The sequence below is a fragment of the Notamacropus eugenii genome, chromosome 2 (genome assembly GCF_028372415.1).
Source record: "Notamacropus eugenii isolate mMacEug1 chromosome 2, mMacEug1.pri_v2, whole genome shotgun sequence".
Classification (NCBI taxonomy): Eukaryota; Metazoa; Chordata; class Mammalia; order Diprotodontia; family Macropodidae; genus Notamacropus; species Notamacropus eugenii.
In genome coordinates this window covers 265,965,450-265,980,967 of record NC_092873.1, presented here as the reverse complement: position 1 = coordinate 265,980,967, position 15,518 = coordinate 265,965,450, and the positions used below count along the sequence as shown (strand labels likewise).

General features: G+C 37.4%; 1 protein-coding gene across 2 annotated transcripts in view; it reads left to right on the top strand.

Annotated features, from left to right (window-relative positions):
• WDR27 (WD repeat domain 27) overlaps positions 1-15,518 on the top strand; it is a 249,969-nt gene that overhangs the window by 33,028 nt on the left and 201,423 nt on the right. For both annotated transcript variants that reach the window (XM_072643936.1, XM_072643935.1), the window contains exons 15-17: positions 999-1,076; positions 4,755-4,852; positions 8,791-8,880. In XM_072643936.1, the coding sequence (XP_072500037.1) occupies positions 999-1,076; positions 4,755-4,852; positions 8,791-8,880 (266 nt within the window). The remainder of the gene's footprint in view (positions 1-998; positions 1,077-4,754; positions 4,853-8,790; positions 8,881-15,518) is intronic.

Below are 15,518 nucleotides of genomic sequence, written 5' to 3'. Positions count from 1 at the left end.
CACTCTGGGAATAGAGACTGGGCCTGATTTCCTTGGCACAGGGAGCTGCTCTGTGGGGAAGCATTTTTTATCAATGCAGATCAGTACCTTTTCTGGAACCTGGAGTGTTACTTAAAGCATTGCGAGGTTAAGTAACTTGCCCAGAGTCAAAAAGTCAAGCTACTTGAGAGACCGGACCTAGATTCAGGTCTTCCTGGTTTTAAGGCTGGCTCTACAATGCCACTATGGTACTATATCCTTTGACAATACATTATTTTCTTTTTTCATTTTATTCTTTTGTATAATCTCTACAAATCAAAAGGGTTATTGATTTACCTTTTCTTGGGGGGGAGGCTATGATTGTTATTTACTGGCACTTTCCCAGAGTAAGTCACAGTATTTTATCAAAAAGTCCAGTGAGAGAGGCAGCATGGTGTAGGTGACTGGTGGTCCTTGATCCAGGAGAAGACCTGAGTTCAAGTTCTGCCTCTGGCATATCATCTCTGTGACCTTGGACAAGTGTCTTAACTTCTGGGTGCTCTAGGTGTCTCTAAAAATGGAAATCACAAAGATGGTGCTCACTTGCGTTTTTAGAAGGAGTTAACTCATTGGTGATATTCTTATCTCTATCTGAAAATTGCAGCAAATCAGAGTTTTTGCAAATGTGCAGACACTTAATAGAAATTATGGGCCAACAATGACCTAGAAGTTACAGTGACTAGATGTGCGATGTTGAGTAGGTGTAAATTTAATTCGTTTGGATGTTTATTAGACACCTGCTTTGTTCAAGGCACTGATACAAAGACAAAAACAAAATAAAGTTGTGGCCTTCCACTATCACGTTCTACTGGAAAGAATTTTAACTTATAGTCTCACTTTGTGAGCAGTTCAAAGTGTTTTCTACATTAATGTATTTGAATGAATGTAGCAAATGAACATATGACTTTTCTCAGTGTTGTAGTGAACTGTATATGCAATCCATGTTTTTAAAGTAACATTTGAAGGTATTTTTCCAACAGAAGAACTATGTTTTCACCAAAGACCAACATAAAGGCAAATGGTGAAAGAGCATCAGAATGGAAGAGTCATTATAAATGGTATGTAATGCAGTTAGGGTAATTAAAAAGCTTAAATATGAAGTATGAAACTTCTAAATTGTCTTTATTTTATCTTCATAATTTTATTTCATAGAGAGTTCCATTTCCTTGTAAAATATATGCTATCCATTTATTTTGAGTGAAATTTCAGATCTCTTTTCACTGGTATAAAGGCTTTTTTTTAATTCTAAATTTCAAATATGGTGTTTATTCTTAGTGCATTATGAAATGTAGAAAATTATGTCCAAAAATATGTCAAAATATTTCATCATAAAATTCACAATAAACTGCTTTGAATGATTATTGACCAGAACATTAATGCATGCATCATACTAAGTAATAATTTTGAGTGGTCACTTATTAAATATGATATTTTAAATGAATACCTCACTTTTAGTAAGTGAAAAAAACAAAACGAAGGGTCAAGAGACTTCTCACTTTTCACATCAAATTATATATGAAGTATAGTCACGTTTACCTTTCTGATATCTCTTGTATGTATTTCCTTCTTTCTGTTCCCATTGGAAGCACTCAAGCACATCTATTTGGATGACTGAAATAGCTTTCTTTTTTTCTTAAACCTGTCTTGTTACTTTCAATTTCTTCCTGTTCAATTCCATTTGATTTAATTCAAAACCTTTCATTGGCTCCCTATTATCTACTGAAGAAATTCAGTTTAATTTAATGCAGTTCAACTAAGAATTCCCTACATGCGAACCACTCTACCAGATGCTGATAGTATGAATGCAGATCCTTCCACAAGCTTTTGGGGATTAATACGGTCATTGCCTGGGTGGAGGGGAGGGAGTTGGTGATCATGCAAGGGTGGGATTTTGAGGACGAGAGAGTATGAGCTTTTGTGGTCTGCATAAAGGAAGAGGGCACTAAGAAATAGATGGAGAGAGACAGAGAAGACATACATCCCAGGCAGATGTCAGTTATCAGAACAGCAATCTGGGAATGGCAAATAGAGCACTAGTGAACTTTCCCTTCTATTGGTTTAGAAGACAAACAGGAGTCTTCTCTTTCATCCCCTCCATCTGGAGATGGAGATTTTTTTTTGCCCATAGTGTTTTCAATTCTCTTTACATCGATCTGTCGCTGTGTAAGGGGGCTTTTTGTTAAGTTTGATTTGTTTATATAAAAAGTTCATTCTCCATTATTTTGCTGAGTATCATTGTAAATGTCTGCATTTGCTCAGGGAAGTGGGGGAAGTCTGAGGAGATTTAAAAAAAATAATGTTTCATAGAAATATATACACGTGTATCTATCCATCCAAATGTGTGTGTGTGTGTGTTGAGATTGGTGAACTCAGTAGAAATTGTGAGATTTAGGAAGAGGGGAAGGTTTGGGGTCAGAGATAATTAGCTCAGTTTTGGATGTGTTGAGTTTGAAATACTTATGAAGCACCCAGTTTGAAAAATAAAATAAGAAATTGATGAAATGAAAGTAACATGAAATGAAACTAGAAAAGATATTCAGAATCCAGACTCTAAAGGGCTTTAAATGCCAGTATTTTATTCTGAAGGAAATAGAGAACTGAGGGGTTTTTAGTGGGTGGGGTGACACAGTTGAATCTGGCAGCTATGAGGACAATGGCTTGGAGAGGAAAGCATCTAGGAGCAAAGAGACCAATTAGGAGACTATTACAATATTCATATAGTAAGCACAATATTGTTGTTGTTGTGTTCAGTCATGTCCATGCTTCGTGACTCCACTTGGAGTTTTCTTGGCAGAGATACTGGAGTGGTTTGCCATTTTCTTCTCCAGCTCATTTTACACATGAGGAAACCAAGGCAAACAGGGTTAAGTGACTTGCCCAGGGTCACACAGCTAATAAGTGTCTGAGGCCAGATTTGACCTTAGGAACAGGAGTCATCCTGACTCCAGGCTTGGCACTCTATCCACTGTGCCACCTAACTGCTACCATGCAAGTAGTAGACATTTAATAAATTTGTCTGATTGAACTGAATTGGACTACTAAAGGTTTTTTATTTTAGAAACTATGTGCTCAGATATGAGCATTTGTGAAGGTTTCTTTGGCCCACAGCTTTCCATCTTTTTCTCAAGAATAGAATGAGGCATTTTCTCAAATAATTTGCTGAAATGGTCCAAAGAATACAAGCAGTTTGAGAGGATAGATTATTTTGTTTTTGTCTTTATATACTCTCTTGAATTATTTGCTTACCAGTATAATAGCCTTAACAAAGAAAGGAGTTAGGTGAGTGGCATGACCTTCTTAAAATCTTGCCCTTTTCGGTATTATCGCTTCTTTTTCTTAATGCTAACAAACCACCTTTTTGGTAATACATTCTAGGACTATTCCAGAAATTGAAATCAAACTCACTGACCTAAAGTTTATAGATTCCCCTCTTCTATTTCTCTTTATATCAGGATGCCATTTACCTTCTGTAGATGTGTAGAATATCTGTCAAGTTTTCTAGTATTCTAGGATGTTGTTTGTTTGAGCTTAATTGAATCATCACTGACCACTAAGAATGTCAGCACACTCCTGTAAGGAGTGGAAACTCACATGTCCAACCAATCCTACAAGGACTCTCTGAAGTCCTCTTGAGATGCTCCTTCACTGGTCCTTGTTTGGAGTTAATCCCAATTGGGCACATTGCTCTATGAGACTTATTGGACCTATTCTCTGCAGGGCATGTTGCTTTTCTGGTAGCTCCTAGCTTTTTACTCAGCTGAAATTCCTAGTTAGAGCATTTTTAGGCTTTTTAGAAAAGAACTAGAATGATCTCCACTAGGATCATTGGGAAAACCTTCCCAGGTTTATTCTGTTGAATTCTCAGCTCTGAGGGCTGATATCTTCTAAGCAAGATCACAACCACACTTTTCCCTCTGTGAATTCTCTACATCCAGGAGGCTGGGGTTCAGAAAGCATCATCCTTTAGTTCTCCTCTTAGGCTTTTTGTAAGTACATGTCTGCTAAAGACATTACTTCTTCCACAGGGCCCCATTACTGATTTGGGAATGGGAAGGAGAGAGATGATATTTCACTACCCCATTGCATTCTGAAAAGGATTGAGTCATCAAAGGCTGTCTTTCCTCCAGAGCTGATTTTCCAGTTCCCTCCTCAACTTGACTCCCTTCTTGATTGTTTCATAATAGGGCTAGCTTATATATTCTATAGGACATAAAGGACATGACTAAACCTCTCAGCTAATTATTAAAATTTTCCTGTGCTCTATCAATTGTCTTAATACAATCAGCAATACTTTATAATTCCATCAGATAGACTAAGGAATTCAATTTGATTAGCAACTAAAAATAGCCTGTACCCTATTATGCTATTGAGGAAACTCCTTCACACTCTGTTGCCAGGAATTTTAGGAAAACTTCCTACTTTGATCCTATTTTTGAGTAACTATTAAACAATAAATAATAGCCATGCTTTTTGGCCAGTGAGAACCAAGAAAATAAGCAGGTCAATATCTTCATCAATTTGTGTGAAGCAGGGTAATTTTTTGCATTCGTGTACCAGTTATTTTCATGCTGTTGAAAATTATGTATTTAGATTTTAAATGAATGCATTTTAAAAGTTATGTTATGGTTTTGGTTTTAAACTGGGTCTAAAGGGAAATTAAAGTTGAGTTTCTTTCTTGTATCCTACTTCTTTGATGGCATTTTTGTGTGACTCTCTGTTTCTCTTATTCCACAAAGTAAAGATTATCCCTTGGAGAGTCCGCTGCCAACCATGCTTGGCAGGCAGCTGTCTATAGCCCATAAATCAACTGCTGTTTGCTGCCTTCAGTATTCAGGTATGGATAATTGAAAATAAATTTTTAGGTTTTATTTTGCTTTGGCAATAAGATTATTTAAAATAAATCTACCTTTAGAAATGTATACAGTTATGAAGATTTCCAAATGTGAGATACATTTAAGTTCTAACACGTTGTTTGAATAGTTAAATACTCAGCATTCAAATGGATCTGTAATCTTGCTGGTTTGGATGCCCTTTCTCCCATGGATAGAGATCACAATCCATATGTGCCCATCTGTCCTGTGAGATGGGCTCCAGCAATGTGCTGAAGGTCCGCCTTGCTTTCTTTGCCCTGACATTGCGAGAATACCCACATCCTGGCTGCCCATTTGTCATCTCTTTTCTCACTGCGTGACCAGCACATATTCCTTTTCATGATGACATCTTTGACTCTGGTTCATCTTTGCAGTTCCATGTTGGCACAGGTTGGAGCCTCCTTCCACCCATCATGCATCTCTCTATTGCCTTCTAGGTGATGTTTATTTTCAGTTCTTTGGAGTCTGTTTTGTTTCATGTCTTGCTACCTTACATTAACACTAGAATACCGTCATTAAATTGGCATTAAATTGCTACCTTTTTTTTTTTCTGGAAAACTTAGTGTCATTAAAGAGCTCTGCAATTCCTGAAGACAGTCTAACCTGATTTCTTCTTCTATTTTGGACCCAAATTATTTTTCGTTTTTTTGTCTGTATCAGATATACGTAATGCAATGAATCTATGCAAATATATACACACATACGTATATATACATGCACATGTGCATTCATAAATAAACATGTAGATATGTACGCATACATATGTATATGTTTGTATACAAATATGTAAGTGCATGCACACACACACACTTATGGACAAACTCTTTAGGTTGTTTACCCAACTACATGTTCTAATTTAGGCAATAGGTATTTTTTAATCTACTTGGTCTTTTCTATATGGATAGTCAGGCCAAACTCCTCTGAGTGGTTTTAGGTCTCTTCTAGGCATCTCTGTGATGTTCCTAGGACCTGATATAGCCAGCATCTTGTCATCAACAGATGGTTAGATAAAAAAGAAAACCCCAATTTTTACTTGGCTGATTATAATTAGAACCTTTGGTATAGACAGAGAGAAAAAATATTTCTCAAGTGCTTACTATGTATCTACAATTGTACTAAGCACAGATGGTACAAGTCAAGCATATGAGCTCATTCTTCCCTTTATGTAGCCTACATTATAATGGAGGCAGACTATCCATAAAAAGGAGCTGTAAAGAAAGTGGGGTGGTCACTGGTGAGGAGGTCAACAAGTCCAGAGAGTGGGTAAAGCCAGCACTAAAGTAAGCTTGGCTGGGGTCCCTTAAAAATCAGTGGTCTGGACTCTAGTGAGTCACCAATTAGGTGAATGGGCCTCAGAATGGAGCTTTCTCCAGGGTAGGAAGGTGACTTTTAAGAAGGTGGAGAAGTCAAGAAGAGAAGGGAGGAAGTAAGCATTTATTAAACATCTTCTATGCACTGGGCACCATTTTGAGCCCTTTACAAATATTATCTCATTTAACCCTCACAACAGCTCTCCAAGGAGGTGCTATTATCATCCCCATTTCAACACTGAAAAAACTGAGGCAGGAAGAGGTTAAGTGATTTATTCAGGGTGACACAAGTAGTGTTTGATGCCAGATTTGAACTCAGGCCTTTCTGACTTCAGGCCTACAAAACTATCCATTGTACCACTTAGACAAATCAGCTAATCAGGTGAACTAGAAGTGAAGTGAGTATGAATGGGGCTTATCAAGAAATGGTGGACATTTTTATTTTGGTTTGGGAATTAGGCTTTATGTCTTCATAGATTGGTAGTTTTGGAAGGAAAGTTAGAAAGCTCCTAGTCTAACCTCTTAATTTTATAGATGAGGAAACTAAGACCCCGGAAGGTGAAGTGACTTGTTTTAGGCCACATGACTGGGTGTTGGGAGAGCTGGACCTTGAGCCCAGGTTGAATGAGTCTTAGTGTGGTGTTCTTTGTACCAGCATTGCCAGTTCAGTATTCTCCCTGTCCTTTGAAGTGCCCTACCAAGTGAGAGCCTTGTTAATTCTCATAATCATGTTACTGTTGGAAAGGATTAGTGCAGAATTTTATCCAAAAAGAACTTGCCCTGGAAACAGTCATGCTTCCTTTCCTTACACAGTAATATCCCGCTTAACTTTGAATCTCATTCCCTAAGATTCAGTTTTATTAAAAACTGATTCTCAATATTGTTATGTTTCTCAGCCATAAAAGGAAACAGAGGGTTTGAGAAGTTACTTCATCCATGTTAGCCACAAGATATGGAAAATTTTGAATATGGGTTTTGACAAAAAAAAATTCCGTACTTTTAGGTAATTTGTTTGCTGCTCTACTTCTAGTTCTGACCCTGCAGAACTCTGTTTATGTTCCTTTCTCACACATACATTTTTTTTCGTTGTGAGAAAAAGACTGACAGTGAGAGAAGGATGTTATAGTCACAGGACTCAGGAAAATACAGCCACTAGATTTCTGTGAGAAGCTTTAATTAGTTGATTTGGTCTAATTAGTTTAATTAGTCTATTTGATTAGGATGAGGAAAATTAATGATTAGTAGTCTTAAATTTAATATTACCTCCCTGAAACTGTCATTTTTGGGGGTGAATCCTCATAGTTTGTTTTTATTAGAGTATTTTTCTGCTGGTTTGAAAGTACCTGCCCTTTTCCAGCAGCTGCTATTCAAATATGTTCCCAAGAGTTATTTTATACTTCACTCCCAAAGTAGATTCTCCTCTTTGTTGAATCCCATCTGTGTCCATTTTAATTGTTATTTGAATAGCTAAGATGTGGTTTGCCAAAACATTCAGTTCTGTGTAGCACACCACCTATTCCACACACACATTCCGAGGAATGAGAATTAAATCCTGTTCTTGAAACTATTTGCATTCAACTCAGACCACATGTTGGCAAGTCTGTCATGTTGGTTGTCCCCATCCTTGACTTGAAAGAAATTCCTCTAGTCCCTAGTTATAGTTTAAATATTTTGAGTTGTCAATGAACGTTTGTTGTTTGCCATGTGCCAGGCACTGTGTTAAACAATGGAAATACAAACACAAGCAGAAAGACAACCCTTCCCTCAAGGATCTTCCATTCTAGTGGGGGAAGACAACACATAAAAACTGGACTGTAGGCTGCTAGAGAAGGTCCAGAGTCAGAAGTGGGGTGTGAAGGCAAACAGAGACACAACTAACCCAAGTGCTTTCTTAAATGGAGTTGTTGGGAAGAACCAGCCCATTAGAGGAAGGGGCCACAGAGTCCAAACATTTCCAGTGTGAGAAGGCCAGAGGTAAAGTTCACTTTGGAGGTGAGGAGGCTGCTGGGGCATGGTAGAAAAAGTTAGGAATCAGGAATAAAGCCAGTGGAGATAAATTATTATTACATATATTTCCACTGTCCTCTTTGCCACTGCCTCTCCCCACCAAACAATCAAAGCATTTTGTTTTAAATCAGTTTATCCAAAGCTCCCCCCCCCCCCAAAGATTTGGGCTAGGTGATATATTTTTCAGGAAGATATAGACATTTTGTGTGTAGTCAACTTTAAGTTTTTTTTAAAGTCACATTTGATAAACATTTGTGTGTGTGTGTGTGTGTGTGTGTGTGTGTGTGTGTGTGTGAATTGGAATGCTTGATTTATACTCTTGGTTCTTTGGTTCTTAGCTTTGAATATCAAGAGGCTGAGTATCTAGACAAATTTTATTTGCTCAGCAAAAAGAATGCACGCCTCTTTTGGTCTTTTTTTTTTTTTGGAAAAGATATTGAAACCATCACTATTTGAAATGTGTTAATTTCTTAATCAGTAAAAATTACCCTTGCAAATAAATTTTAAATTTGAATTGTCAATTTTCATAATGGACACTAGTTATATTGCATCAGATATGACTTGGAATTTTTTTTTTTTAATAGGAGATGGTCTCCATTTGGCTTGTGGTTTAGCTGACCATTCATTGCTAGTTTTCAATTCCAGTCTTACTAAAGTACCAACTATTTTTCAAGGTAAATGTCTCTTAATTCTATATTTTATGAATTTAAGTATGGGTTTCAGTTCAGTTTTAGATATTAATTTGTAAGTACCAGATTTACTCCCCTCTGAAAATGGTGCTTAAGTTGGTAAGTGGAATGATGAGGTTTACTGACACACATAGTCATTTTGGGTTAACATTTTGTAATATAAAACTCTAAATTGTGAAGCTGTTTAATCCAGTAAGCTGACTTGGCATACATTGAGCATATCATCTTGTTTTTAGTTAAAAATATGTTTTTCTTGTGTAGTTTGTTATAGTCAACCATGATGGACATGTTTATTCGTCACTGAAAGGACAAACATTCAGCATTAAAATGTATATATCTTTGGTTATCCTGATGACTCTCCAAAAACTTTGTGTTAGATATAAAAATACTCATGTTTCTTATTTCTTAATTAAAATAATGTTTTTCTAATATGAAGGTATTTCAAAATTTATTTTTAATAGAATATTTTTATTAATAGGATATTTTATTTTTATCAGATTAATTTTAAGATCATGATCCAAAGACCATCATGCTGCTTCTAGTTTGTGACTTTGTAATATAAAAATTAAAGGCTTCTGTACTATGTTACTCTCCTATTAAATAAATTTCAGTGGCCCACTCACTATTCCCTTCAGGATTAATAGTGAATGGAATATAAGTTTATTAAGAATTAAAGAAATTCTTATTTTAAAGAAAATATTTTTTTTTTTTACAACTTAGGGTCATTAGGAAATTCACCTTTTGCTCAAATACAAAAGGACTTTAAAGAACTGTGAGTGTGCCTCTAGTCTCGGGACTCCTTTCACCCATATGTATAAATGAAAATGTGTGACACAGACTTTTGGAGTCAATTATTTGTACCAAGTGCTTTTATTGCACTATCTTAGCATATGATTGGTTGTTGTCCTTTGTCCTCCAAGAAGACCAAAATGACATCACTATGTTGGAATATAGCATGTGAGACTGTGCCTGATCAGATCAATAGGAATTTGGAAGGCTCCATCACAGGTTGGACCCAAATAGTCTGTGTGAATGTTTGGGGTAGAGTTTCTAAAGTTTCTAAACTTGCACATCTCATGTTTCTTTTGCACAGCATTTTCTTTGATGTGGGTACTTCATGTGGGGTGGGCCTTTTGCCAGTATCTCCCATGTCATGCAATTGATTCCAAAGTACTTCAGAGAGACCTTAACAGTGTCCTTGTATCACTTCTTCTGACCTCTGTGTGACCACTTGCCTTATGTGAGTTCTCTGTCAAATAGTCTTTTAGGCAAATGTATGTTTGCATTCAAACAATGTGGCCAGCCCATCAGAATTGCGCTCTGTACAGTAGAGTTTGAATGCTTGGCAGTTCACCTGAGAAAGAACCTCAGTGTTTGGAACTTTATCTTGCCAGGTAATCTTCAGAATCCTCCTAAGACAATTTAAATGGAAGCATTTTAGTTTTCTGACATGTTACTGGTATACTATCCAGGTTTCATAGGCATACAACAATGAGGTCAGCATAGTGTTCTCTAGAGACCTTCAATTTGGCTACTTCTTCTCTCTCACACTTTCCTTCAGAGCCTCCTAAACACTGAGCTAGCTCTGGCAATGTGTGTTTTAATCTTATCATCTGTGTGTACCTATCTGGAAAGTATACTACCAAGGTAAATGAATTTATTCACAGTATTCAAAAATTTCTCTATTTTCTATAACCAATGGTTCCACATATGGGGGGTATGTTGGCTTGTGGAGAATCTTTTTTTCTTGTTAATTGTTAGACCCAAATTAGCCCAAGCAATAGAGAATCAGTCCATACTTTGTTGCATCAGAGGTTGTGTTGAGTGTGCAATCATCTGCAAACAAAAAATCATGAATCAACTCTCCCTCCACTTTAGTCTTGGCTTGTAGCCTTTTCAAATAAAATAATTTACTGTCAGTGTGATAGCTGACCTTGATGCCATTTTCATCCTTGTTGAAGATGTCTGACGACATTGATGAAAACATGCTAAGAGTCGTGGGAGAAAGCACATAGCCTTGTTTCACTCCATTGGTGACTGGGAAAGTGCAAGAGTGTCATCCATTATCCAGAACCCGGACAAGCATGTCATCTTGAAATTGACTTATAATATTCATGAATTTCAGCAACTAAATTTTGTCATAATTTTCCACAAATCTTCATCACTGACAGTTTCAAAGGCTTTGGTCAGATTGACGAACATTGTGTACAGACCTCTGTTCTGTTTCTGGCATTTTTCAAGGAATTATTGGGTAGCAAACACCACATCAGCCATTCCTTAGCTCTCTCTGAAGCCACGCTGGCTCTCAGGTAGATAACTGTCTTCTAGGTGAAGGATTAGCCTATTAGAGACAACACTGGCAAGCATCTTGCTGGCAATAATGAAGAGAGAGACAACCCTCCCCAGCCCCCAACCATGATTGTCATAGGTTAATTTATTTTCTTTACAGAGATGGACAATGGAGGCATCCTTGAACTCCTGAGGGATAACCTCCTCTTGCCATATAACCTGGGAAATTTCAGTCAGCTTTTGTGTGAGCAATGGTCCCCCTACCTTGTAAATCTCAGCTGGAATAGGTGCTTTGCCATATAAGAGGATCATAATGGCACTTAAAACCTCTTCTTCAGTTGGAAGTTTGGTTAGAGAGGGATTGATGTGATTCTGAGTCAATAGTCAGTGGCTTCAGCAGTGATTGATGATAGTCTGTTGAGAAAAGCATGGAAGTATTCAGTCAATTTCTCCACAATCATGTTCTTATCGCTAATCAATGTGTACTATAGGTCTTTGGCTTTCAGGGTATCATAAAAGTGCTTTGGATCATTACTATCAGCATAAAGCTGAATTTCACCTGCCTTCTAACTGAGCCAAGAATCTTGTATCTCTGAAAGCTTGTCTTGCACTTTACTTTTAATGGAGTTAAATGCTGCCTTCTTAGAGATGGATGAACTATCCTGCTGGTAAACCCTGTATCATTCTCATTTTTTAAATCAGCTTCTGAATTTCCCCATCATTTTTATCAAACCAGTTGATATTTGTGAGTGTTCTGACCCTGAGGAGCAAATGCAGCACTGTACATCAAATCTCTGAACGCTGCCCATGCCTTTTCTGCTCCACTGTTGTCAACTATATGTTGGCTCAGCTTTCCCTCCAAGTTAGCATTGAACTGATCCCTCTCAGAGAAACATTTTAATCTTCTGACAATAAAACTTCTGATAGTCATCTTGCCTTGGTGCTGCTACTTTTGTTGAATGTGATTATTTAGCTTGGAGAAGATAAGTCTATGATCAGTGCAGCACTCTACACCACATATTGTCTTTATCACTCACATCCTGTCTCTTCCTACAATGACATAGTTCATTAAATGCCAATGTTTGCTGTGAGAGTACATCCACTAAGTTTTATTGTGTTTAGGAAAATGGAAGACAGTGTTGGTGGTGAAAGGGTCATGAGATGCACCAAGTCTTCAATAGTAAATGACTGTTGCCATTACTGTTTCTGACTCCATCCCTCCCAAGGACTCCCTGTCATGTCTGGTCACCCAGAATTATAAGCTTGTCCTCTTTCAGCACATTGGTGATGAGGGTCTCCAAGTCTTTATAAAATTTTTCTTTGACCTCATTGGGGTTCATCATGGTGGGAGCAAACACACTGATGATTGTGGCATGGAGCTTTCCTGTAAGAGATATATACTTTGTTGCAATCCTGTCATTTACTCCTTTTGGTAGACATAGAAGCTTATTGACTAGATTAGTTTTGATTGTAAAACCTATGCTAGCTCATAGTGCTCCCTTTCACTGTGACCACTCCAGAAAAATGTGTATCCAGCTCCACCTTTGGTAAGCTGACCTTCATTTGCCAGCCTTGTTTTACTCAGGGCTACTATTTGGATGTGAGACCAGCTGAATTCTCCTGCAACAAGACCTGTTTATCTTTCAGGTCTACTGGATTTTGTGTTGTCCACAAGTATATGCACATTCTAAAAGCTAATTAAGTTTGACTGAATGATTTATCAACTGATAGTCATGGGAGTGAGGACCAAATCAGTGGAATTACAAACTAGCACCAGTGAAGATTACTGCTCAGGGCTATCCCTAGATCCTAAGAGAGATAGAGTAGCCACTCTCTGGGGACTTCCAGTGTAAGTTGGAGTTGGGAGTGTAATTCTTGAGCATGCATCACCTCTTGAGTATTCAGAGCTTTACACAAATCAGGGGCTAAATAAATCTTTGTTGAATGAATATATTTTTTTCCCCTCTATATTTTTATATATTCTTTAAATGAGAGATCCTAATTGGTGCTGCAAAAGCATGGCTGGGACATTTTAATTATAGATTGCCACCAAAATTCCCAGGAACTTCAGAAATAGATGACAACCCACATGGCATATTAAATGGAAAGGGCAAATGTATACTACTTTACAATCCCTTCAGCAGAAACTCCCTGGGCATTTTTGCTTTGTTTATTTTTTTTAGTCAATATTTATTGGACAACCAGTGTGAACATTCTACTAGATATAGAATCGGGGAATACAAGAGAGTTAAAGACAATTTCTTGCCCTTTAGTAGATCATAGTTAAGTTGGCATGACAAGGCACATGTGGAAATAACATATTTACATGAGAGGGTAAGTAGTATTTTCATTTAACAGATAAAGAAACTGAGGCATAAAAATGATATTAAAAAACTCATATAGATAAACAGAAACTTCATTGTCTCAGTAGAGGTTCCTTTTCTCCTATACTAGTGTTCATGCTGGTGGATCATACCACTATATTTATGAAACAACTGAAAAGCACCAAGATCTTAATAGATGCTAAGTAAACAAAATTAACTTCATATAAGAGAGAAAATATTGCCAAATACCTATTCATTTCCATGTAAAGATTTTAAAAACAGTTAACAGGAATTTTACCAAATGATTTCCCTCATTTATCATATATATATATATAAAATGACATTTGAAAGAATAACTTTAAAAGAATTATAAAGGCTTTAATGTTGAGATAAAAGTAATATTTTGTAAATAATACCAGTGATTCTAGTATTGTTATAATGAGAACTTGTTTTCTAAGAAGTCCCATTTCTTATGACATACTAAGCAGCGTTTGATTTATTTTTTACAATTTCACAGGTTTATTTTGTTGAGTGGTCTATTGATTTTATTTAGTTTCACAAAATCATGATGTGAAAATAACACAAGAGGGCAGCAGAGGTATTTGAAATATTTTAAAGTTAGGTTAATTTTAGCTTCAGGTTTTCTGGAAGACTCTTACCATTCTTTATGTCCCAACTTAAATACTTGATCCTAATTTCTTCTTATTTTCCCATTTTGATTTTCCTGAAAAATGTGATTAGTTATGGTAGGACACCCAAGTAAAGCAAGGAATCTTTTTAATGTATTCTTTTAAATTTAACACCATTTAATCAGTCAACAAATATTTATTAAGCACCACTCTTCTAAGTGCTAGGGCTACAAAAGCTAACCCCTCCTCCCCAAAACAAACAAACAAACAAATCAAAAACAGTCTCTACTCTCAAGGATCTTGGATAGTTTAAAAAGGGGGAGATCTCCTCCCCCATCCCACTACCACCTCTTTCCCTCTCTTACCCTGCTCTGGGACTCAGCCCCTCAATCACCAGGCTGCCTTCTGGCTCTCCCCTTGCTACAGTCATCTTCTTTCCCAGGAGGATGTGCCCAGCCTACATCCCTCCTGGTTCTCTCACCCATCCCCTCCCCCTGCAGTCCACCCCTTTTTCTCTGCAGTCTTGATTCAGACATGCCCACTCTCACTCAACTCTCTTCCTGGAGACATTTACCACCTTGACCTATCTCCATTCTTGACCTTCCATACTCTAATCCTAACACAGAGAGGTTGTTTCCCTTTGTCTAGATTTTATTTACTAAAAGATATTCTCTCACTGAAAGACAGCTGGATCCTAATGAGAAGCTGAGGCCAGGACATCAGGTCCCAGTGCATATGTTATAGCTTACACTATAAACTTTTTCTACCCACTTATATAAACCTGCACATCTCCCTGTACATCTAGGGGTTTGGCTGTTACCTAGTTTAGCAATTAAAATCCATTGCCTGGGAGGTCCCACTATTTCTCTCATCACCCCTCAAAACCCAGGTTCTAATGGGAAGGGGAGAGGTGCAGAAAGTAGGAAGTGTTGCTCCTGGGACACAAGGATGGTAGGAAATTAAGAAGGAGACCAGAGAAGGACTGACCTGGGATTGCTTTTGGGGGTTAGAAGAGCTCAAAGTGAGAACCTGAAATGGCCTTTGCCTAAAAGGACTAGGGTCTCCCGTTGCATCCTGGGCATCTCCAGTCGTCCTGATGAATATCTGACCACTGGACCCAGATGGCTCAGGAGGAGAAAGTGAGGCTGATGATCTTGCACAGCCCTCTCTCACTCAAATCAGTCAACTGCAAGTCATGTCATCATCTTGATGTCATGGTCCTCTTCTAGAACAAAGGACAAACACAGCCACATGTCTAATGAGGGAGAGAACATGTAAATAGCTCTGTGTGTGTGTGTGTATGTATATATGCGTATCATATATATGTACATATGTAATAAATGAGATAATCTCTGAAGGGAGCTATTAAGACTAAGGGGGA